Source organism: Chelonia mydas, chromosome 8 (genome assembly GCF_015237465.2).
Source record: "Chelonia mydas isolate rCheMyd1 chromosome 8, rCheMyd1.pri.v2, whole genome shotgun sequence".
Lineage (NCBI taxonomy): Eukaryota > Metazoa > Chordata > Testudines > Cheloniidae > Chelonia > Chelonia mydas.
Genome location: NC_057854.1, coordinates 34,526,472 through 34,550,509, shown reverse-complemented (window position 1 = coordinate 34,550,509; position 24,038 = coordinate 34,526,472). Strand labels below are relative to the sequence as shown.

Below are 24,038 nucleotides of genomic sequence, written 5' to 3'. Positions count from 1 at the left end.
CCATGAAAATGCCCTTATGCATGCAAAAGTTTCGGAGCCACTGGGAATCATCCCAGACCTGCAACACTATGCGGTCCCACCACTCTGTGTTTGTTTCCCGGGCCCAGAATCGGCGTTCCACGGCATGAGCCTGCCCAATTAACACCATGATCTCCAAATTGTGGGGGAACGCGGTTTTAGAGAAAAGTGTGTTCAGGTCCTCATCACCGCGCTGCCGTCGCCTCCTTGCCTGGTTTTTCAGGTGCTGGTTCTGCATACACTGCATGATAATGCGCGAGGTGTTTACAATGGTCATAACTGCTGTGGTGAGTTGAACGGGGTCCATGCTTGCTGTGCTATGGCGTCTGCTCCTGCTCAGGCAATCCAGGGAAAAGGGCGCAAAACGATTGTTTGCCATTGCTCTGGTGGAGGGAGGGGCGACTGACAACATGGCTTACAAGGTTGGCTTACAGGGAATTAAAATCAACAAAGGGGGTGGCTTTGCGAGAAACAGAATGGCCCCCTCAAGGATAGAATTCAAAACCTCAAGGATAGAACTCAAAACTGGGTTTAGCAGGCAGTTGATTTCACGGAGGGAGGGAGGAGAAAATGAATACAAAACAAATCTGGTCTATTTCTTGTTTTGATCCACTTCATCTATCTTTATACATCTTGCTGGCAGCAGACCATGCAGTACGACCGCTAGCCATCGTCATCTCCTGGGTGCTCGGCAGAAGACGGTGCAGTACGACTGCTGGCCATTGTCTTCTGCTGGCTGCAGATTAAAAGACAATGAGACGAATTGCCATGAGACGAAACTTAAAAGGGAAATGACCTGGCAGAGTCGCTCCCACGTTTGCCCAGGCGCCCCTGACCTCATCAAGGTCAGTTAAAAAAGCATCCTGGACTACATCGACAACAGCTACCAGTCATACTGCACTGTCAGCTGCCAAAAGGCAATAAACTGTTGCTGTGTAGCAATCAGTGCCACATCTGCCAGCACCCAGAAGACATACGGTGACGGTTAGCTGAGCAGGCTCCGTGCTTGCCGTGGTATGGCGTCTGCACAGGTAACTCAAGAAAAAAGACGCAAAACGATTGTCTGCCCTTACTTTCACGGAGGGAGGGAGGGAAGGGGGGCCTGACGATATGTACCCAGAACCATCTGCGACAATGTTTTAGCCCCATCAGGCACTGGGATTTCTACCCAGAATTCAAATGGGTGGCGGAGACTGCGGGAACTGTGGGATAGCTACCCACAGTGCAACGCTCCGGAAGTCGAAGGTTGCCTCAGTACTGTGGACACACTCCGCCAACTACATGCACTTAGAGCATTTGTGTGGGGACACACACAATCCACTGTATAAAAACGCTTTCTATAAACTTGACCTAATTTCGTAGTGTAGACAAGGCCTATGACACTATCCTCTCACAAGCAGCCACATGTCCAGGTTTAAGCCGTCCAGCCCTGTTTTTGCCCTGTCCAGCACTGATATAAAACTGGATGTGATTGTTTCCAGTATCATGCACAGGGGACTCCATTTTGCAGAGCACACTGCTCTGCCCCCGTCAGCAAGCCACATGGTAGGTCACACAGGTGGGAGCAGGGCATTCTGCAAAATGGTGTCCTCCTTGCAGCATGACCTCACATACACTGTGCATGAGAGGTCACACTGGTGAGGGGGGATCACGGAGGTGGCAGCAGGGACAGCCAAGGGGATGTCCTGCATTCTGTGGAGGCACCAGTGGCCACCCTACCCTCTCATCATGTAGATCCTTCAAGATCCACTTTTGCCATGAAGACTGCAAGAGGAAGAGAGTTTGTGCACCTCCCCACCCCAAAGCAAATGGATCTACCAGTATGTGCCAGCCACTGCCTTTGTCACCTGTGACGCCTTCCCCCCGCCCTCCTCCTGTTGTACTTGTGTTTCAGGATGTCAGCCATTCAGACAAAGGACTGTGAGGCCCTCTAGGCCTTGTGCGCTTTGCGGGCATACACAGTGACAATAACAGCACTGCTACCACACCAGAGCTCACTTCGGCCCCTGAGAGCTGCCGGGCAGAGCCTCCTCTGAGTCAAGCTGTACGAGACTAAACCTCAGAGCCCAGTGCCAGCGGAGGGGATGCTCCAAACAACCAGCCGCAGCCAGCCCCGAGGAGCTGCCCTGGAGGGCGCAGGCCCACGTCAGGTCTCCCAGCATGGCGGGGCCAGCCGCGGGGCTGAGGCCTTCGCCGAGCGGCGGGGAGGGACAGGCGCTGTGCGGCACCAGGCGGGCTGTTGCCCTGCTGCCACAGACCTGGTGGCTGGCTGGGGGGTTGATTTTACAGAGTCTCCATGACGTTACTGACCGTTCCCGTGACGCCATCGCCTATTTCGATGACGTCGCCACTCGCTCACGGCGAGGGCAGGGAACTCGCACCCCACGCGCCTAACGCCCTCCCTGCCCCCAGCCGCGCGGGGCCTCTGGGTAATGTAATCCAGCGGCAGGACTACAATACCCAGGGGGCCCCGCGCCACGCCCCCTCTGCCTGCGCCGCAGTAGCGCCGGGTCCCGCTCTTGTCCTAGCCCCCTTCTCCCCCCGAACAACATGGAGGGGCTGGGCAGCGGGGAGCGCTGGGCCGAAGGTAGCGAGCGCCGCGGCACCTGGCAGCGGCCGAGGGAGCCCGGGGGGCTGGGCGGGGAGGGGCACTGTGGGGGCTGGGCAGGGAGGGGGGTTGAGCGGGGAGGGGCACTGTGGGGGCTGGGCAGGGAGGGGGGTTGAGCGGGGAGGGGCACTGTGGGGGCTGGGCAGGGAGGGGGGTTGAGCGGGGAGGGGCACTGTGGGGGCTGGGCAGGGAGGGGAGGGTGCTGGCAGGGAGAGGAGTGGGGAGGGGGCGCTGGGGAGGGAGTGGGGATGAGGTTATTATGGGGGTTGAGGAAGGGCCTAGGGCCTGAAGCTGCATTGCATTTTTCTCTGTATTCCGTTTTGTGCAATCTAGCCCTGAAGCTGTAGTTTTCAGTCCATGCAGCATTTATATCATTCTGCACTATTATTAATTTGCAATGTGTATTTGGTTCTTGCTTTATTGATATAACTGGTGAACTTTCTCCTTTGTTTTCTCTATTACTTGCTTTGTGTAATGTTTTTCTCAGGTATAGCACACACACAGAAAAGATCCACATTAAAGATAATCCATGGATAATGCTGTGATGAAAGATGAATTTTTTCTTTCATGGATTTTTGTATGTGAAAAGATGTTTCCATTAGACTGAATATTGGGATTATTTATGCAGGATATTATCACAACACTAAGTTAACCATAAATTCCTTTATTAAATACGAAGGCTGACTGATAGTTATACAGTTGCTCTAAACATGCCTAAATAATAAGCAATGTACTACTCCAAACAATAACAAAATATTTATAAGCATTTGTTCAAGATAGTTACAAATGGGCTAAACCCAGGGATGCTTAGACCAATACTGGGCCACTCCAACGTGGTCAGGCAGGTATTAGCAATGAACCCTTTAAGAGCTTACTTTTTTTTATACCCTTTAACAAACCAGTGATCTCCTTGCCAATTGCTGACTTCAGTGAAAAACTGATTTGAGGCGGTTCTCCCTTATTTCCAGTCTTAATCCAGATAAAGTTTCCAACCTTCTTTCTTCCAAAGGCCTTTCCTCCATGTCTCTCTCCTTCCTCCTTGCTGACTAAGTTTTTCCTTTGCATATGAGTTCAGATAGGCCCCAATTTTTGAGAACATTGATAAGTGGAGTGGGAAGGTCAGTGTTGGTTATTTTTAAGACAGTCTCTTTGTCTTATCATCTGCAGTCACCATTATTGGTCAAAAGGAAAGGAATACTTGTGGCACCTTAGAGACTAACCAATTTATTTGAGCATGAGCTTTCGTGAGCTACAGCTCACTTCATCAGATGCATACACAGTATGCATCTGATGAAGTGAGCTGTAGCTCACGAAAGCTCATGCTCAAATAAATTGGTTAGTCTCTAAGGTGCCACAAGTACTCCTTTTCTTTTTGCGAATACAGACTAACACGGCTGTTACTCTGAAGCCTGTCATTATTGGTCAGAGGCCTTTTTAGGAACTTTCCCTTATTTCATTCTTTGAACAAGGTATCCTCCCTCCTTCATTCCTTCTGGCTTTATAGCTTGTTACTTTCAAGACCTTTCTTTTACTTGCTAGTCAGGGCCTTTCTTTACAACACATTTCTTTAACCAAATTTATGCTAACTTTAATTCTCTAATTTTATATTTATTGTGCAGTGAAACATGCAATGATATGTCATTGCATTTTTGGTTATACATTCATAATGGGGACATGTTGCTTTGCAGCCTTAATTGATGCACTCAGAAGGAATGCATGCCCAACAGAGGAAAACAGTGAGAGTTCTGACTTCTGTGCTTGCAGCGACTGTATGAGAGGGAAGAAGGAGAAGTGCGACAATGAGAGGGGTCAACTGGGCTCTGGAGAAGCTAGTATGACTTACACAGAGGAGCAGTTGTATGGGGTACAAAGGTAAACTATTTTCAGTAGATTCTACATTAAATTGTATTGGCGGAGGGAAAAGTCTCACATATGTGATCTTTTAGTAACCAGATGTCAACTGCAAAGCTGCTGTAGTCCTGAGCAGCTAATGTGCACTTGTGGTCTGATTGAATGGCTTTTATGGGAGTTGTGGGTGCTCTGCACGTTTTGAAAATTGGGTCCTTTTATTATAAGTATCTCTGGGTGGTGAAATCTACAGTATCAACTATATTCTGAACCTTAACTTAAACTCCCTTGAGGTGTTATGGGTTTAAGTCACAATTAACGAACAGTTATGTCTATTATGAATATCTGTATTTAGTATCTAGTCAGTTTAAACTATGGAGCCATCATAATCATAGGAGTAATATGCATAATAGTAGGTAATTAACAAAAGTTGTTATATATGAACAGAATATTAGTCACTGTGCCTTCCTAAATTTAACTGTTAATGTTTACTAAAAATACTGCAACCAATTTATCCATATTGTAATCTAAAGAATTTGCAAAAGATCATTTTAAAGCAGCTGTTTTTTTAAAGTTAGAGGAGCACAAACATTTCCTTTTTAGATTACTAGGTTTTAAACTTTAAAAGGTAGAACCATTTTTAATTATTTTTTTGTGGGGAGGAGACCTAGTTCTAGCTAAGACTTGAAATTCTGAGTTTCAGCCCAAGCTTACTTTTCCAGCTGAAACAGCCTCCATGAAAAGAAGGATTTGAAGAAAATAAGCATAACTGTGTGTTTAAATTTAGGCCTTGTTCCTACAAGGACCTCTGCATGAGCAAGACCCCTGTTTCTGTTGACTTCAGTGGCTCTGTGTGCAATGCTTCACGTGAAAATGAGGCGTGGCTGAGGCAAAGGATAGTACAGTCAAGTACTGTTCACCCTCCTGCATTGTCAGTGCATCTCAGTTTTAGCTCTTCTAGCCCTGAGTGCTTGAGTAGAGACTGAGGAAGGATGATTCAGTGGTTAGATCACTAGTTTGGGTTGTGGGAGACCTGGGTTCAGGTCCTGCTCTGCCACAAACGTCCTGTGTAACCCGGGGCCAAGTCACTTAGTCTCTCTGTGCTTCAGTTCCAAATCTGTAAAATGGAAATAATAATACTTCCCTACCTCACAGAGGTATTGTGAGCATAAGCACATTAAAGATTATGAGGTGCTCACATACAACATGGATGGAGGCTATATAAGTATCTGAGATAGGTAGACCAACATTGTGGTTTGCACAAATAGAGATAACAATGGGGGACCCACCAGGCTCCTTTTCACTTGTTGATCAATGTCAGGATTTTTAATGTAGTCTTCTCAGGTGAAAGTAATTTAAATAAGCTCTTCTACTGCAAATGATGCATATGCCTGGTTTGATATCCTATATGAAATGAACCTGGTGGTGTCCAGTTCCTGCTGGCCAGGTGTTCAGGTTCTGAAGTCATGTGCATCGTACAAATGGGCACACTAATGGCTTTCTTACCAGGGCAGGCAAGAGATGGATGAACGTGGAAACCAAATTACATACCAGCCCTTTAGATCTGCTCCTTTCAGTCGAGGGTTGAGCTGGATTGGTGGGGAAGCTTGTTTTACGTCTGCCTGTGTTGTAACTGCTTTGTGACTAAACAGAGGACTTCGGTTTCTAGGCTGCACAACCTGGCACCTTTCTTCAGCACTTACATTTTCACTAAGTGAATTTTAAGTGATACACATGACCCCATCCCTAAGACAGTGCTCTGATTCCTCATGCATCTTAGCAACATACAATCTCTCTCTGCTGCTACTTTTTCCTCACCTATGTTAAGTGCTGTCTATTTGGTTTCTTGTAAAATTTTCTCTCAACTGTATTGTAGGAGGAGCCATGCAGATTTAAAAAAACCAAACAATTTTGTCTCTTTTCAGAATAAAGAAGTGTAGCAATTATTATGAAATTTTGGGAGTTGAGAGAGATGCCAATGAGGAGGATTTGAAGAAAGCTTATCGAAAACTGGCCCTTAAATTTCACCCTGACAAAAACTGTGCTCCTGGAGCAACAGAAGCTTTTAAAGGTATGTGAGATGAAGTATGGTTTATTTTAAAAAGAATCTTCCTGCAAGGCTTGTTTCAGACTATGGCAATGCACCCTGGTTGAAGACTTCATAGAAACTTATAATTAGAAGCTTATAATTTTCATAGGCGATGGTAGGTTGCATACAGTTTTCTTCATAAAAATCCCACAGCTGCCTGACAAAGAGTTGTCTTTGTTAGGAGGAGTTTCAAAGTACAGACCTCTGTGAGAAGCAGGATGGTAGTAAAATGAAAAGGCATCCTAAATCCCTTTGAATTTTCACGGTGGTGTTTAAGCAGTATTGTTTGTAACGAATAGCCTTCATCCATTTGATCAACAGTTTCCCTGGTTGTCTAATCGCCTGTTGTTCTGTGTGTTCTATGTACTAGATTGTGAGCAGATCCCTACCATATTCACAGTACATTTTGATCAATTTCATGGTCAATTTCACATTTTAAATGTTTACATGTGAAATTTCATGGTATTGTAACTGTGGGGGTCCCAACCCAAAGGTACCCAGAGGTAGGTCTGATCTCTCCTCCCCCTCCGCCTCAATCAGCCTTGCAGAGAATGGACAAATCCTGTCCCTCCCCAGCCTGCTGGGGTCTTGCAGCTAGGAGCCCCATGGCTGGGGTGCTACCAGCAGCAGGGGGAGATGGGACCCACCTCCACAAGCCTCCTCTAGCTGCAGCAATCTCAGGGCTGTTGCCCAGTCCCAGAGCTTCCGGAAGCAGGGGGAGGCATGTCTGATTTTTCCCTCTCTTCCCCCCCCTCCCCGCCGCGGCCATGGAGGGGATGGACAAGTCCTGTTCCTTTCCAGCCTTGCAGCTAGGAGCCCCCGAGCAGTGGTGCTCCCAGATCAGAATGGGGAGATCAGATTTCATGGGGAAGGGCTTATTGCACTGTCTATGACCTGTTTTTCACGGCCGTGAAATTGGTAGGGCCCTGATTATGAGTTAAAAATCATGAAAACATTGAAAGTTTTTGAGTGTATTATTCTGATTCTCTGAATTTTATACTAAGATTATATTATCTGTATCAACAATCAGTATCTAAAGACTTAAATTAAATCTGTTATACCTTCTCTTTTTTATCTTCCAGCTATGGCCAGGACTATCTTAACACAGAGCTTGGCAAAGCCTTGCTTTCAATTAGCTAGTCTTAAGAGAGAGAAGACATGAAGTTGCAAAGTTTTTTGTTTTTTTTTATCTTTGGGTTGGTTTTCAGTGTAAATTTGCCTATGAAAAATATATTTCAAACAGCATTAAGGTGGTACAAAAGTTCTAAATTTTAAAATCAAACTTCAATGTTCTTTAGTTACATTAATATTTAGATACCTTGAACATTTGGAAAAACTATATGAACACAACTTTAGAAGAGAAAGTTGTTGCATACTTGAGTTTGTTGCAGCTATTTGACTCTCAGAAATTAATATCTGAAGATGTTGGTGTGTTCTGGGAGACATGGTGGCTGAAGGGTTTGGTAATAAAATATGGGGTCTTTCATCTTTGGGGCACTAGTTTAGAGCCAGCTCAGGTGGCTAGTGATGAGGTCATTGCCAGCTGACTAGCTGTATGGTGGCCAGTGTGAAACAATTCTCATATTTCAGGTCCTGGTAGACACCTAAGTGTATCAGTTTGTACCTTTATTTTCAGTCTCAGCGAAGTGGCTACAGATTGAATAGGCATGACCATGGACACCAAACTGGTCTATTGGTGGCTCTTTCAGGTCAGAATTGAGACGAGTGTAGAGGAGAGTGGAAACTGCCAGGGATGTATTTATTCTATGAAGAGAGGTTTTCATTCTCCAAGGCTATCTCAGTGCAAAACATAATATGACTAGTGGATTGCCTTTGGCATTAAAAAGCATATTGGGTAATTTTGAAAGCTACCACTTATTAATATAAAGGCAATTATTGTAAATTCCTTGATCCTTATTTGAGAATTCATTCCCCAAATGTTGTGATCGAGCCCTATTCTTGATAGTCTCTCAGGTGACTGGTGGAACTCCCTTAGCTCAAAACTACTGTGCCTTTGAATGGGGTTGCCAGCAAGTGGGCATTTGTAAGATAGTGGCCATCCCTCATCCTCAGTTCCTTTCTTTCCACTGGTGGATGAGATCACTCTAACACTGCTGCCATTCTCACCTAGCTCTCTGTGGTATGCTGTATACACAATTGCACTTGTTTAACTAAGGCCTTGTCTTCACTAGGGAAAAAGATATATTTTTAACCCATGCTAAGCTAACCTGTGTTAGAAGTCTAGTGAAGACAAGGCAGTTGTAACCTTTCAGCTGATTGAGGTAAATCCTAGGAGAAGCATAGTGTTTATCTTGTCCAGCTCGTAGGAATGTAACTCAGGTTAACTTAATACAAAGTTAAAAGTATACATCCTACAGGAAGGATGCAATGTCATGTAATTAACCATATGGTGTGTGGACACACACTCTAACGCCTACCATGTCACTAACTGGTTTCAGACTTGGTAAAAAGTTGTATTGTCACTCAGCCCTTTAACAGATTTCCAGAATGGTCTCTTCTCCAGTTTTCTGAGTATTTTCAACCTTTCCATATGCTATAGGAAATGTTTTAACTTCCTGCTTCTGTCCAAGATGAGTGAGCAGCTTTCATCAGTGCTAATACCAGTATCTACAAGAATAACTGAAAGGAGCACTCACTTTGCTTTAAGAATGACATCTCCAATGGATATAGAGTCTCTCTGTCCAGATGGTTTTGTGTTACACGTTGTCCAACAGAAAATGTGTCTCTATCAACTTGTAGCTACTCATCTTCTAAAATTCAATTTATGAAAGGCATATTGACTTGAAAACATTGGATGACATAAATGTGTAATTTTGCTCTCTCTTATTCTGTAGCAATAGGTACTGCTTTTGCCGTTCTGAGCAACCCTGAAAAACGATCACGATATGATCAATTTGGGGATGAGCAAGAGACTTTCAGCACTCCCCGGGCTAGGAACTATGATTATTACAGGGAATTTGAAGCAGACATCACACCAGAAGAAATATTCAACATGTTTTTTGGCGGGCACTTCCCTACAGGTCAGTGTTCTGTCTATAGTGTTTTTGAAGTGTAAAGAGTTGGAAAGTTAGCTTTATTTGATACTGCTCAAGAACCTAAGGCCCTGTCTACACTACACAGCTAATTCAACATAGGCAGCTTACGTCAACCTCACTGTTGAGGTTTACGCACTGCAATGCTCCTCCCACTGATTTAACTCTCTTGCTATGCTGACATAATAAAACCATCTCAACATTAGCTTCACAAATGTTATGCAGAGCACAGCAGGCTGCTATGATCATGGAAATATTTTCTTCATTCGAGTCTAACCTGCCAAAAAAGCAGCGCCAACGACCCTTTAATCAGCCAAATGCACATTCAACAGTCATTCTGCACCTGCTGAACCTGTTCTTGAAGTGCTTCTTGCTGCAGTCAAGGTTTCTGGTGTATGGCTTCATAAGTCACGGGAGCAAGGGGTTGGCTGGGTCCTAAGGATCACTATTGGCATTTCCACATCCGCAGTTAGACTCTTCAGGTCTGGAAAGAAAGTCCTTCCTTGCAGCTTTCTGTACAGGCCAGTATTCCTGAAGACATGTGTGTCATGCACCTTCCTGGACCACCATGCACTGATGTCGGTGAAATGATCCACCACATCATGCAATACCACAGAAAAATAGCTCTTTCTGTTGATGTACTCTGTTGCAAGGTGGTCTGAGGCCAAAATGGGAATATACGTGCCATCTATCACACCCCGCAATTAGGGAATCCGTTGTCGCAAACCCATCCACTATTTCCCGCACATTGCCAAGAGTCACAGTCCTTTGTAGCAGGAGGAGATTAATGGTCCTGCACACTTGTATCACTACAACCCCCATGGTGGACCTCTGTTTCACAACTGATCAGTAGCAGTCTGGAGTTGCCAGCTTCCATACAGCGATCACCACTTGCTTCTCCCACGTTAGGGCAGCTCTCATTTTGGTGTCCTTGTGCCAGAGGGCAGGGGCGAGCTCCGCACACAGTTCCAGGAAAGTGGTTTTGCACATCCGAGAGTTCTGCAGCCACTGCTTGTCATCCCATACCTGCATAACGATGCAATCCCACCACTCAGTGCTTATTTCCTATGCCCAGAACCAACAGTCCACTGTGTGCAGCTGCTCTATGAATGCCAACATCAGCCTTGAATTGTTTCTTTCCATGGCACATGGGGGCAGACACCACAGTGTCATCAGTCTCGTAGCTCATAAAATACTGCAGGATCAGCCACATTGTGTTCATAATGCTCATCACGATACAACAGAGCAGTCCAGGATCCTTGCTTTCAGACAGAGATGATGGGCAGGAAGTTTACAGGGGCTGTTGAAAAGTGGTGCAAAATGTAGTAGGAAGCCCATAGAATGATTGGACAGAGAAAACTGCATCATGGACCACTGAGTGGCGGCTGGTGGTGAGTTGCACAGTGGGATAACTACCCACAATACACTGCTCTCTCTGTCGATGCAATAGCACTAACTGTGGACGCTTTCTGCTGTCACAAGGAGCATTATGTGGATGTGCAAAAGCGGTTTAATTACAGTGGTGGATGATCGTCAACTTAACTTTGTAGTGTAGACATAGCCTAACTGTACTTTTCAGAATAGTAAAACCTGATAACTAAAGTGACAGTTGCTGTTAATCTTTTCTCACTTTTTCCTTTTTACGTCTAGCAAAACTCCTGAGATACACAATCTTAAATTGAGTTTGTTGACTTCAGATTTTCAGAATGTGAAAACCTACCGTAACATTGCTTTCTTCACATGTGCTACTTCAACAGCATTCCCACATGGTTCAGTGAACCATTCGTGCTGTTGCTGCTCTGGTGTGGCCAGCCAGCACACTACCAACCTCTGCCTGTGTCTTCTTGCCTCTCCTGAAAGTTCCTAACCAGTGCTGAGCTCCAGGGGTGAGAACCACTAATGCAGGAAGGGCTGAGGCAGGTTGAATTCCTTGTGGGCCACATTTTTAACTCCAGCTGTAGTTGGTAAAACTGCTTCTTCTCTCTCCCTGTTGCCTGAAGCCAGAAATGGTTTGGAGGTGGGGAGGCGATATTTATCTCCAGGGATCAGGAGTGTGCTTGCCAACCACATCAACTGTAGTGCTACTGTCATAGACAGCTCACTGAAACCTTGTAGACACTGGCAAGTTTCTGCGCAGTAAAGCAGCTTTCTGCAGTGTAACTCCCGAGGTGCACACGCTGCCAAGCCACTTAGTGCGCAGAAACTGTGCAGTTGCAGCGCTGTAAAAAGACCACCCTGACGAGAGGCGTACCGCTTTCTGCATCAGGGTTACAGTGCCGTGGTGCCAGTGTAGACACCCTGGTCGATTACACTGCTGCGATCGGCCTCCAGGAGGTGTCCCACAATGCCTGTTCTCACCTCTCTAGTCATCAGTTTGAACTGTACGGCCCTGCCCTCAGGTGACCAACCATGAGCCCCGCCCCTTAAATTCCTTGGGAATTTTGAAGGTTCCCTTCCTGTTTGCTCGATGACGCATACAGTGGTCTCAGCGCATCTTTCCAGGTGACCAGACCTGCTCCGCGCACCAGGCTATCCCCTGCTTAGAGCAGTGCTGAGCTGCTGGACCTCATGAGCATTTGGGGAGAGGAGGCTGTCCAATCCCAACTGCGCTGCAGCCGTAGGAATTATGATACCTACGGTCAGATTTCATGACAGAAAGGGGCCATGAGCGGGACACACTGCGGTGCAGGGTCAAAGTGAAGGAGCTGCGGAGTACCTACCATAAGCCATGGGAGGCAAACCGCTGCTCCAGTGCTGCCCGTTCTGCGAAGAGCTGGACGTGATACTCGGTGGTGACCCCATCTCCATTGCGAAGGCCACTGTAGATACTTCGGTGGCTCGCATGCCAGTCAAGAGTGGACTGAGCCAGAAGGAGGAAATCTTGGACAAAGATGTGTTGCAGGGAGGCCGAGAGGCAGAGGACGACTCAGAGGTCAGAGATGCATGCAGCCGTGAGCTCTTCTCTACTCTGGAGTAAGCCAACCATTCAGAGCTGTCGAAACTTGGCGAAGCGCAAACAGGAGAGGAGGCCCCTGGTAAGTGGCTTTGATTTTGGAAATTGCTGAAGCGAGTTGTTGGGGGGCAGGAGCGTTGCAGAAAGCAGGCATGTGTCTATGATGCACATACCACCACAGGCCTAGTCTAAGTGATGGAACAGTGTTGATTGACTCCCTCACTTCACGGGAATCTGCCTCAGAGTTCTCCAGGAAACTCTCATGGAGATACTGGGCAATCCGCTGCCACAGGTTCCTTGACCGAGCTGCTTTGTTTCTTGCCCCATTAAGGGTAACTTTCCCACGCCAATCTGCCGTCACTGTGGGACCACATAAGGGCCAAGGCCGGAAGCCGCAGTCTTGGTGAAGATCCTCCCTTGAATCCCTGCTCACCCTAAGCAGTGAGATATCTTCCATAATGAACACAGTCTGTGGAAAATGTGGGAACAGTAATGATTGTAAGGCCCCTGCTACAATGCTGGCTCTCCCCGAGAGCCACATGCCCAGTCTACAGTATGGTCCTGGAACACTGATTTTCCCTGCCCCTAAGGTTACTCACCATTTTGGGGGTCTTGTGTCTCAAGTGTGCTTGCCTGGCGTCAGCCAGTTAGTGACAGGTACGTGAATAGTGGTTGTTCTAAATCACTGAATCAGTGGTCTGTGTGTTGCAAACAATAAATGTTTCTGTAAAATGTTGCATTTTGGCTTCACAGAGATGACCTTGGGAGCTCAGCCTCCCTCTGTTATTGCCAGCTGAACGGCTGCGCAGAATTAGAAAGTGGCCACGAAGAACTAAAGAGGATTTTCTGTGATGTCATGACACATTCCATGGCCGAAAAACAAGAATTGAAGGAGTGGCGGGACAGCGAGAAGAGGGACCGAAAGGAGAACGCGACGCGCCAGAACAAAGCCACGGAGCGGCTCTTAAAGGTTATGGAATGCCAAGCGGACATGCTCCAGGTGCTACTAGCACTGTAAGCCGAGCAGCTCTGCACCCACCCTCCCCTGCAACTACTGTTGCAAAACTCTTTCCCATGCACCCCCAGACGCTGCCAACACAGTTTTATGAACCTCCTGGCTCCAGTCTGTACCCTCTGCATTCCACTCTTGCCCTGTCACAGTCCAGCCCTGCAGACTCCCAGTACCCATTGCAGACAACACCCCTCCCTCTGCAGTTTAGCCCTGCTGAACTACAGTACCCGCTGCACTATACTCCAAAAGACAAGGTTGTATATGACACCTGGACATACACAAATCTTTAACCATCCACGGACCCCACCTCTTCCCGGGACCCTCCCTTCCCCCACTCTCTACAGCTGATGTCGTTTTTTTGTTTGTCTCTCCCTTCCCGTTGTTACTTTTTAATAAAATAATTGTTTTGGTTTGAAAGCAATCTTTATTCCATTAATTGAAAGCAAACCAAGCCCTGCGAAGCAACAGGCAATTTTCTTAAACCTTCACAGTGCATCATCTGCACCAGTCACAATGACCTCCTAGCCTCACAAGCACTGCACTCCCGAGCATAGCAACAAATATTAGTGGCTTTCAGCTTCAAATTGCTGCCTCAAGACATTCCTGATCCTTACGGTCCCACGCTGCCCGCCCCTCCAGTAACTCTGTCTCTGGCTGTTCAAATTCAGCCTCCAGGCACTGAGCCTTAGCAGTCTAGCCCTGAGTGAAGCTTTCACCCTTCCCTTCACAAATATGGAGTGTACAGCACGTGGCTAAAAGCATAGGAATATTGTCATCGGCCAGGTCCAGCCTCCCATATAGGCAGTGCCAGAGGGCCTTTAAACGGCCAAAAGCACACTCAACAGTGATTCTGCACTTGCTCAGTCTTTTGTTGAACCACTCCTTGCTGCTGTCAAGGTTCTCCATGTATGGCTTCATAAGCCACGGCATTAGGGCTAGGCAAGGTCTCCCAGGATCACAATGGGCATTTCGATTTCCCTTATGGTGATCTTTCGGTACGAGAAGAAAGTCCCTGCTTGCAGCTTCCTGAACAGGCCAGTGTTCCAAAAGATGTGTGAGTCATGAACCTTTCCAGATCAGCCTGTGTTAATGTCCGTGAAATGCCACGGTGATCCACGAGCGGCTGGAGAACCATAGAGGAATACCTCTTCCGATTAATGTACTTGGTGGCTAGATGGTCTGGTGCCAGAATTGGAATATGCATGCCATCTATCGCTCCTCCGCAGTTAGGGAAGCCCATTTGTGCAAAGCCATCCACAATGTCACGCACGTTGTCCAGAGTCACGGTCCTTCGTAGCATGATGTGGTTAATGTCCCTGCACACTTCTGTCAACACAAGTCCAACAGTCAACTTTTCCACTCCAAACTGGTTAGCGACCAATTGGTAGCAGTCTGGAGTACCCAGCTTCCACAGTGCAATTGCCACCCGCTTCTCTCATTCTCGTGTCCTTGTGCCGCAGGGCTGGGGCGAGCTCATCACACAGTCCCATGAATGTGGCCTTCCTCATCCAAAATTTCTGCAGCCACTGCTCATCATCCAAGACGTGCATGACAATGTGATCCCACCACTCAGTGCTTGTTTCCCGAGCCCAAAACCAGCATTCTACTGTGATCAACACCTCTGTGCATGCCACAAGCAATCTCATGTTATAGATAGTACGCATGGCGAGATCAATGTTGAACTCCTCTTGCCTTTGTAGTTTAAGGAATAACTCCACTGCCACTCATGTCTTGTTAGTGAGAGCAAGCAGCATATTGGACAACAGTATGGGATCCATTCCTGCAGAGCGTGCAGTACACAAACCATTGAAAGATGGCACCAAATGTGGACAGAAGCACAGGGATTGCTGGGATGCGAAGTAATGCATCACAGGGCATTGGGACTGGACCCAGGATGACCCGTGACCCCCTCCACCTTCCCACAACTCCTACCAGCAGAAGAGGAAGAGATGCTCTGTGGGATAGCTACCCAGAATGCACCTCTCTGAATACCGATGCAAGTGCTGCAAGTGTGAACACACTATTGCACAGGCAACTGACAGTGTGAACACATAACAGTGGTTTCCCTTCAGCGCTCTCTGAGCAGCGGTGTAACTGCCGGCGCTGTAACTCTGCCAGTGTAGACATACCCTGAGTAAATGCAGATGTGCCACGACAGCTGATGTGAGCGCTCCAGGTACAATAGAGTATTGCATCGATCCATAACCACAGATGCATATGAAAGGAAAAGCTCCATACATTTGGCTTGTATACTGCACAAATAAAGAACAAAAGGTCATAGGTCTACCTTCAGATTCACTGGAAGGCATCACCGCATTGTCTTCTACATACCTGGGCATAGGATACAGCTGCACTTCGAGCTTGGGGAGGGGCTAGCTACCCAAGTAAATACCTAGGGTCTTGGACATGATCACACTCAGGGCAGCTAGCCCCTTGCGCCACCGCAGCTACGCTTCTGTTTTTAGCACACTAGCTTGATCAGAGTTGGTGTGGGTGTGTCTCAAGCTAGAATTTATACCTCCTGTTCAACATGTGGACATGCCCATAGATTCAAGACTTGTAGCAGTGCTGTGTGCGTATCTGAATACAAATCTTTTTGGCTCCTGCATTTTTAAAATAACTAAAAACGGAAATTTCCAAATGATTAGTGGAATACACATGCAGACTTGGGTAGAAAATAATACATTTTAAAGATGCACTGGTATTTTCCCTGCTAAGATTGGAGTTCAGAGATCTCTTGATGACACAGTATTTAGCACCTGTGTTGTGTTTTTCACCTTCAAAGTGTCATACAAACATCACAGTAATCACTAACACCTAAAGCAGAGGAGGGATCTATGTTACTTATACTGATTATAATTATGGTGATTTAATATAGCCTCATTCATCTAAAAGAATCCTAAAGTACTCTACAAACATTACCAGCAAATTTACAAACTCTGGGCCAAACCCAGCATTGGCACAATTCCCATTGATTTTGCTGAAAGTTGCATCTGCTTACACCAGTCACTTTATCCACTACTGAAAAACAACCACTTCTGGCATGTGGCAGCTATTCAACAGCAGCCAGCAACATTATACAGCAGTTTAGAACAAGAAGTGGAACAGCATTTGAAACTGCAGGAGGAATTTAGATGTCAGTGAAACCAACTATAACAGGTGAAACAGAGTACTGAGTTAAGCTCTTGACAGATAACAAAGGCCTTGTCTGCACTACAGAGTTTTGTCGACAAAAGTCAGCTTTCATCAACAAAACAGTGGAGGTGTACACACTAGAATGCTCTTTCTGCCAACAAAACTCTCCTGCTTTGACGACAAAATAAAACCACCTCAATGAGAGACATAGAGCTTTTTGCAGCAAAGTTATATCGACAGTGTGTAGACACTGTGCTTGGTTATGTCACTATAAATGGCCTCCAGGAGGTGTCCGACAATGCCCGTCCTGACCACTCTGGTCAGCAGTTCAAACTCTGCTGCCTGAACTCAGGTACACAAGTATCTGTCTCTCCCTCCTTAAATGCCCAGGACTTTTTGAAACTCCACTTCCTGTTTGCTCGGCCTGGACAGCTCACATCACCTCTTTCCAGCAGACCACGCAGCAAATGCTCTCCTGCTTGGAGCACACCTGAGTTGTTGCATCTGCTGGCTCTGTGGGGAGAGGACGCTGTGCAGTTCCAGCTCCACTCCAGCTGTAGGAACTTGGATACCTACAGTCAGATTTCTCATGGCATGTTGGATAAGGGCTACAAATGCGATACCCATCAGTCCCGTGGGAAGATAAAGGAGGCGTACCAGAAGGCAAGGGTGTCAAGCCATCGCTCTGGTCCTGCACTGGAGACCTGCCGCTTCTATAAGGAGCTGGACTCCATACTTGGCTCCATACTTTGCTCTTGCCTCCACCCCAAGAGCCCTGTGAATACTTCAGTGGGGCTAGAGACAGCAGACTCAACCCCGAGGACAGAGTCATGGACGAGGAGGTCAAGTTGGAGAACAATGTGGAGCACACGGCAGGGTCATCCGGTGGTGCGGCAAGTCAGGACCTCTCTTCCGCTCCAGAGAGGTCTAGCCAGTCCCAGCAGTCCGTCTCTGGCGCACATGATGCAGGAGAGGAGAGCTCTGGTGAGTGATCTTTTTGAGTTGTTGCTGCTTGGTTATATGAGGTTGTCAAGGTTCTTCCCCCACTCTGAACGCTAGGGTACAGATGTGGGGACCTGCATGAAAACCTCCTAAGCTTATCTTTACCAGTTTAGGTCAAAAACTTCCCCAAGGTACAAAATATTCGACCCTTTGTCCTTGGATTGGCCGCTACCACCACCAAACAAATACTGGTTACTGGGGAAGAGCTGTTTGGAAACGTCTTTCCCCCCCAAATACTTCCCAAAACCTTGCACCCCACTTCCTGGACAAGGTTTGGTAAAAAGCCTCACCAATTTGCCTAGGTGACTACAGACCCAGACCCTTGGATCTTAAGAACAATGAACAATCCTCCCAACACTTGCACCCCCCCTTTCCTGGGAAATGTTGGATAAAAAGCCTCACCAATTTGCATAGGTGACCACAGACCCAAACCCTTGGATCTGAGAACAATGAAAAAGCATTCAGTTTTCTTACAAGAAGACTTTTAATAGAAATAGGAGTAAATAGAAGTAAAGAAATCCCCTCTGTAAAATCAGGATGGTAGATACCTTACAGGGTAATTAGATTCAAAACATAGAGAATCCCTCTAGGCAAAACCTTAAGTTACAAAAAAGATACACAGACAGAAATAGTTATTCTATTCAGCACAATTCTTTTCTCAGCCATTTAAAGAAATCATAATCTAACGCATACCTAGCTAGATTACTTACTAAAAGTTCTAAGACTCTATTCCTGTTCTATCCCCGACAAAAGCAGCATATAGACAGACAGAGACCCTTTGTTTCTCTCCTTCCTCCCAGCTTTTGAAAGTATCTTGTCTCCTCATTGGTCATTTTGGTCAGGTGCCAGCGAGGTTACCTTTAGCTTCTTAACCCTTTACAGGTGAGAGGAGTTTTCCTCTGGCCAGGAGGGATTTTAAAGGGGTTTACCCTTCCCTTTATATTTATGACAGACGTAGAGCTGTCCTTTGCTTTGTATATTCTAGAAGTGGGTGAAGGGATAGAAATGTACTAGGCTAGTTGCATTTGTGTGTGCTTCACATTCCCCAGTGCAGCTAAGCAGTGTGGTGGAACAGTGTGTTAATACACACCGAAACATCACGAGAAGCCTCCAGAGAACTCTCTAGGAAATTTTCCTAGAGGTCCCTTCAATCCTCTGCCGAAGGTTCCTTGGCAGAGGTGCTTTATTCCTTCCCCCATTGTAGGAAACTTTCTTGCGCCAATCAGCAATCACTGTGCAGGGACCAAAGCAGCACACAGGTGAGCAGCATATGGACCCGGTCTGAAGCCACACGCATGCAGCAGATGCATTGTTGCTTAACTTCAGGAGTGAGATATCTGCTTCAGTGACCCCCACCTGTGGAAAATGGTGGCAGAATTTACAGTATTGTCCCTAGTTGCCTGCAATGATCCCCTTAAAAAAACACTTCCTAGATCTTTTGCCCCATCTTGAACGTCCTCCCCCCCCAAGCCAAACTCACCATGGTTAGGGTATTAGTGGAACTGTGTGCTTGCCAAAGGACAGTGAGAAACTCATTCATATGTAAAAAGAGGTGTATTTTACTACAATGATTCAATGCTGTGTGTGCATGCTTCTGCTTGTTGTGCTTCTGCAGACTTGGCTGTCAGGGGAACCCCCTACACACCGGCGGAGCACCTCCGCCAGATAAGGACGCAACCAAGGAGGAGCAAGGAGGACATATTTCAAGAGGTGTTCCAATACTCGGAGACTGAAAAACAAGAACGCAGGGTATGGAGCGAGTCTTTAAAGGAAAATTTTAAAATAGACAGGCAGGACAGAAAGGAGAGCCAGGAGCAAATTTTTATGGGCCATGAGCAGATGATAAAACTGATGGAGGAGCAAACAGAGATGTTGAAGTCCCTAATCACGCTGCAGGCAGAACACATGCGTGTTCGCCCTCCCTGCAGCTGATACAGAATTGTGTTCCATGTTCTCCCAAATGCCTTCCACAAGTTCCTTGCAACTTCCTGGCCTGTGTCAATACCCTGTTTACTTCATCCCTTCGGACAGCTTCCAAAATTATAGCTGGACTTACACACCTGTACTGCCCTTCACTGTTATCTATTAATTGGTATTTAATAAAAACATACTCTCTGAAAGATAACCAGTCTTTGTCTCCTATATGCGGTTGTTGCAGCTGGAATTAATACACAGTGCAATTTGATCGTTTGCTGAGTACAAATCCTGGTCAGGAATCATCAACATTTTCATGCAAAGTGGCAAATAAATAAAGCATGGCAGAGTGCTGTGTATAGAAAAACACATTACTGGTGCTGCTTATCAAAATGGTGTCTTGAATAGCCTCTCATTGTGCCCCTCTAATTGCCCTGGTATCTGGCTGCTCAAAATCAGGTGATCCACCTTCACGCTCCATTCCAGGGGAAATTTTTCACCCTTAGTCTCACAAATATTATGGAGCGCACAGCAGGGGAATATTTTCCTCATTTAAATCTAACCACTCATAAAGACAGTGCTAGTGTGCTTTTAGTCTGCCAAAGGCACATTAAGCAGTCATTCTGCACCTGCTCAGCCTATTGTTGAAGCACTCCTTACTGCTGTCCAGGTTTCCCATGTATGACTTCATGAGCCATCGGAGTAAGGGGTACACTGGGTCTCCCAGGATCACTATGGGCATTTAAACATCCCCCACTGGAATATTCAGGTCTTGAAAGAAAGCTTGGAGCTTTCTGTAAAGACAAGTGTTCCTGAAGATGTGTGCGGCATGCATCTTCCTGGACTACCCCACGTTGACATCCGTGAAATGTCCACCGTGATTCCGTCGCAAGATGGTCCGGGGCCAAAATTGGAATATGTGTTCCATCTGTCGCCCCACTGAAGTTAGGAAATCCCATTGCCGCAAAGCCATCCAGTATTTCACGCACATTGCCAAGAGTGTCAGTCCTTTGTAGCAGGATGTGATTAAGGACCCTGCACACTTGCGTTAATGCAGCCCCAACGATGGACTTCCCAGTCACCAGATGCCACACAGCAATCCACACACGCTTCTCCACCAAGAGGACAGCTCTCATTTTGGTGTCCATGCGACGCAGGGCTGGGGTAAGCTCTGCACACAGTTCCAGGAGGGTGGCTTTCCGCATCTGAAGAAAGTCAAGGAAAGTGTGGGCCCCTTACTGAATGAGGGAGGCAACCTAGCGACAGAGGATGTGGAAAAAGCTAATGTACTCAATGCTTTTTTTTGCCTCTGTCTTCACGAACAAGGTCAGCTCCCAGACTACTGCACTGGGCTGCACAGCATGGGGAGGAGGCGATCAGCCCTCTGTGGAGAAAGAAGTGGTTTGGGACTATTTAGAAAAGCTGGATGAGCACAAGTCCATGGGGCTGGACGCACTGCATCCGAGATTGCTAAAGGAGTTGGCGGATGTGATTGCAGAGCCATTGGCCATTATCTTTGAAAACTCATGGCGATCGTGGGAAGTCCCGGACGACTGGAAAATGGCTAATGTAGTGCCCATCTTTAAAAAAGGGAAGAAGGAGGATCCTGGGAACTACAGGCCAGTCAGCCTCACCTCAGTCCCTGGAAAAATCATGGAGCAGGTCCTCAAGGAATCAATTCTGAAGCACTTAGAGGAGAGGAAAGTGATCAGGAACAGTCAGCATGGATTCACCAAGGGCAAGTCATGCCTGACTAATCTAATTGCCTTCTATGACGAGATAACTGGCCTGTGGATGAGGGGAAAGCAGTGGACGTGTTGTTCCTTGACTTTAGCAAAGCTTTTGACACGGTCTCCCACAGTATTCTTGCCAGCAAGTTAAAGAAGTATGGGCTGGATGAATGGACTATAAGGTGGGTAGAATGTTGGCTAGATTGTCGGGCTCAACGGGTAGTGATCAATGGCTCCATGTCTAGTTGGCAGCCGGTATCAAGTGGAGTGCCCCAAGGGTCGGTCCTGGGGCCGGTTTTGTTCAATAACTTCATAAATGATCTGGAGGATGGTGTGGATTGCACCCTCAGCAAGTTTGCAGATGACACTAAACTGGGAGGAGAGGTAGATACGCTTGAGGGTAGGGATAGGATACAGAGGGCCCTAGACAAATTGGAGGATTGGGCCAAAAGAAATCTGATGAGGTTCAACAAGGACAAGTGCAGAGTCCTGCACTTAGGACAGAAGAATCCAATGCACCGCTACAGACTAGGGACCGAATGGCTAGGCAGCAGTTCTGCAGAAAAGGGGACCTAGGGGTTACAGTGGACGAGAAGCTGGATATGAGTCAACAGTGTACCCTTGTTGCCAAGAAGGCTAATGGCATTTTGGGATGTATAAGTAGGGGCGTTGCCAGCAGATCGAGGGAGGTGATCGTTCCCCTCTATTAGACATTGGTGAGACCTCATCTGGAGTACTGTGTCCAGTTTTGGGCCCCACACTACAAGAACGATGTGGAAAAATTGGAAAACGTCAGCGGAGGGCAACAAAAATGATTAGGGGACTGGAACACATGACTTATGAGGAGAGGCTGAGGAAACTGGGATTGTTTAGTCTGAGGAAGAGAAGAATGAGGGGGTATTTAATAGCTGCTTTCAGCTACCTGAAAGGTGGATCCAAAGAGGATGGATCTAGACTGTTCTCAGTGGTAGCAGATGACAGAACAAGGAGTAATGGTCTCAAGTTGCAGTGGGGGAGGTTTAGGTTGGATATTAGGAAAAACTTTTTCACTAGGAGGGTGGTAAAGTACTGGAATGGGTTACCTAGGGAGGTGGTGGAATCTCCTTCTTTTTTGGTTTTTAAGGTCAGGCTTGACAAAGCCCTGGCTGGGATGATTTAGTTGGGGATTGGTCCTGCTTTGAGCACGGGTTGGACTAGATGACCTCCTGAGGTCCCTTCCAAACCTGATATTCTATGATTCTATGATCTGAAAGTTCTGCAGCCACTGCTCGTCATTCCAGACCTGCGTAATGATGTGATCCCACCAGTCAGTGCTTGTTTCCTGAGCTCAGAAGCAACAGTCCACTGTGTGCAGCTGCTCCATGAATGCCAAAAGTAATCTGGTGGTGTTTCTTTCCATGGCGCACAGCAGGTCAGGCACCTCTGATTCCTGTTCAGATTGGGTGCTTATGATATACTGCAGGACCAGCAGTGATGTGGTCATAACAGTGACCACAACAGTAGAGAGCAGTGCAGGCTCTGGGCACACAGTAAACAGGGGTCATTGAAAAATGCCACGAAAAACAGTCAGAACCTGGGAAAGGATAGCTCAGTGGTTTGAGCATTGGCCTGCTAAGCCCAGGGTTGTGAGTTCAATTCTTGAGGGGGCCATTTAGGGATCTGGGGCAAAAATTGGGGATTGGTCCTGCTTTGAGCAGGGGGTTGGGCTAGATGACCTCCGGAGATCCCTTCCAACCTTGCTATTCTGTGATTCTATAAACCTCATGGAATGATGGGACAGGAAAAAATGAGTCATGGGACATAGAGCCCGCACCCATGATGCACTGCGATCCACTCCACCATTCCACAGTTCCTAGCTGCAGAAGGTGGCAAGTAGGATAGTTACCCACAGAGCACTGCTTTCACTGTGGATGCTAAAGCTGTGGATGTGCCCCACCAACAAAAGGAGCATTGTGTGAACATCCACAAGCGATGTAATTATACCATTTTTTGATCATTGGTGTAACTTGCATCAAAAAAACTCTAGTGTAGACAAGGCCTAAATGAGGGTGTTACAGATTCTGTGGCAAAGAAAAATAAGGGAGCACAGGGATTTTCATTACAACTCCCTATTAAAACTAAATAGCTATGATTTTAGAACATTTTTTTCTTCCTGTTTGCTATACAACTAAACATCTTCCTTGCAATTCTTTTGCAAAGCAGAAATTGTGTATGCTTTGCCTACTTCAAGCTTAAACAAAGCTTAAAATTGTTTTGATATTCAAACCAAATCATAACTTCCTCCAACCAAATTAAATTAAAACCAAATCTTAACTTCCACCTCACTTTTGAGATGAACTTTCTGTACCTTTTCCTAGCTCAAAGGTTATTTTTCTCTTTAATTGAGGAAAATCCATCCAGCTATTTTGGTGCCCATGCACAAACCCCATGTGCACCAAAACGGTTGTAAGCTGCAGCATAGTCTTTTTGAGTATTGGAGTTGAAAACCTTTGGAGATGAGCAAAACTAAAGTTCCACACCTAACTTTTTCTTATGCTGGTAGGGCATTCTGCGTGAGGGTCCTGGGATCTTGGAACTTGCTCCCTCCGCTTTGTCTGAAATATTCTGAACTTGATGTCCTTCTGTGCATGCCACAAAAGCCATTCAGGTTTTGAAGAGATGGAAGATATGGACCCA

The 24,038-nt window shown here is 46.5% G+C and overlaps 1 protein-coding gene across 4 annotated transcripts in view; it reads left to right on the top strand.

The window, feature by feature from the left end:
• The first annotated feature begins 2,447 nt into the window (after window positions 1–2,447).
• The window catches only part of DNAJC18 (DnaJ heat shock protein family (Hsp40) member C18), a 50,607-nt gene continuing 29,016 nt past the window's right edge, over window positions 2,448–24,038 (top strand). For 2 of the 4 annotated variants that reach the window (XR_006292637.1, XM_037906027.2), the window contains exons 1-4: window positions 2,449–2,605; window positions 4,315–4,498; window positions 6,400–6,545; window positions 9,419–9,604. Coding sequence is in view for 3 of the 4 variants with exons in the window: in XM_037906027.2 (XP_037761955.1) it covers window positions 2,569–2,605; window positions 4,315–4,498; window positions 6,400–6,545; window positions 9,419–9,604 (553 nt within the window). In the remaining variant the exon portion in view is untranslated. Of the gene's footprint in view, window positions 2,606–4,314; window positions 4,499–6,399; window positions 6,546–9,418; window positions 9,605–19,333; window positions 19,830–24,038 lie in introns of those variants that run through there. The other 2 variants (XM_037906028.2, XM_043552732.1) reach the window with 2 other exon arrangements.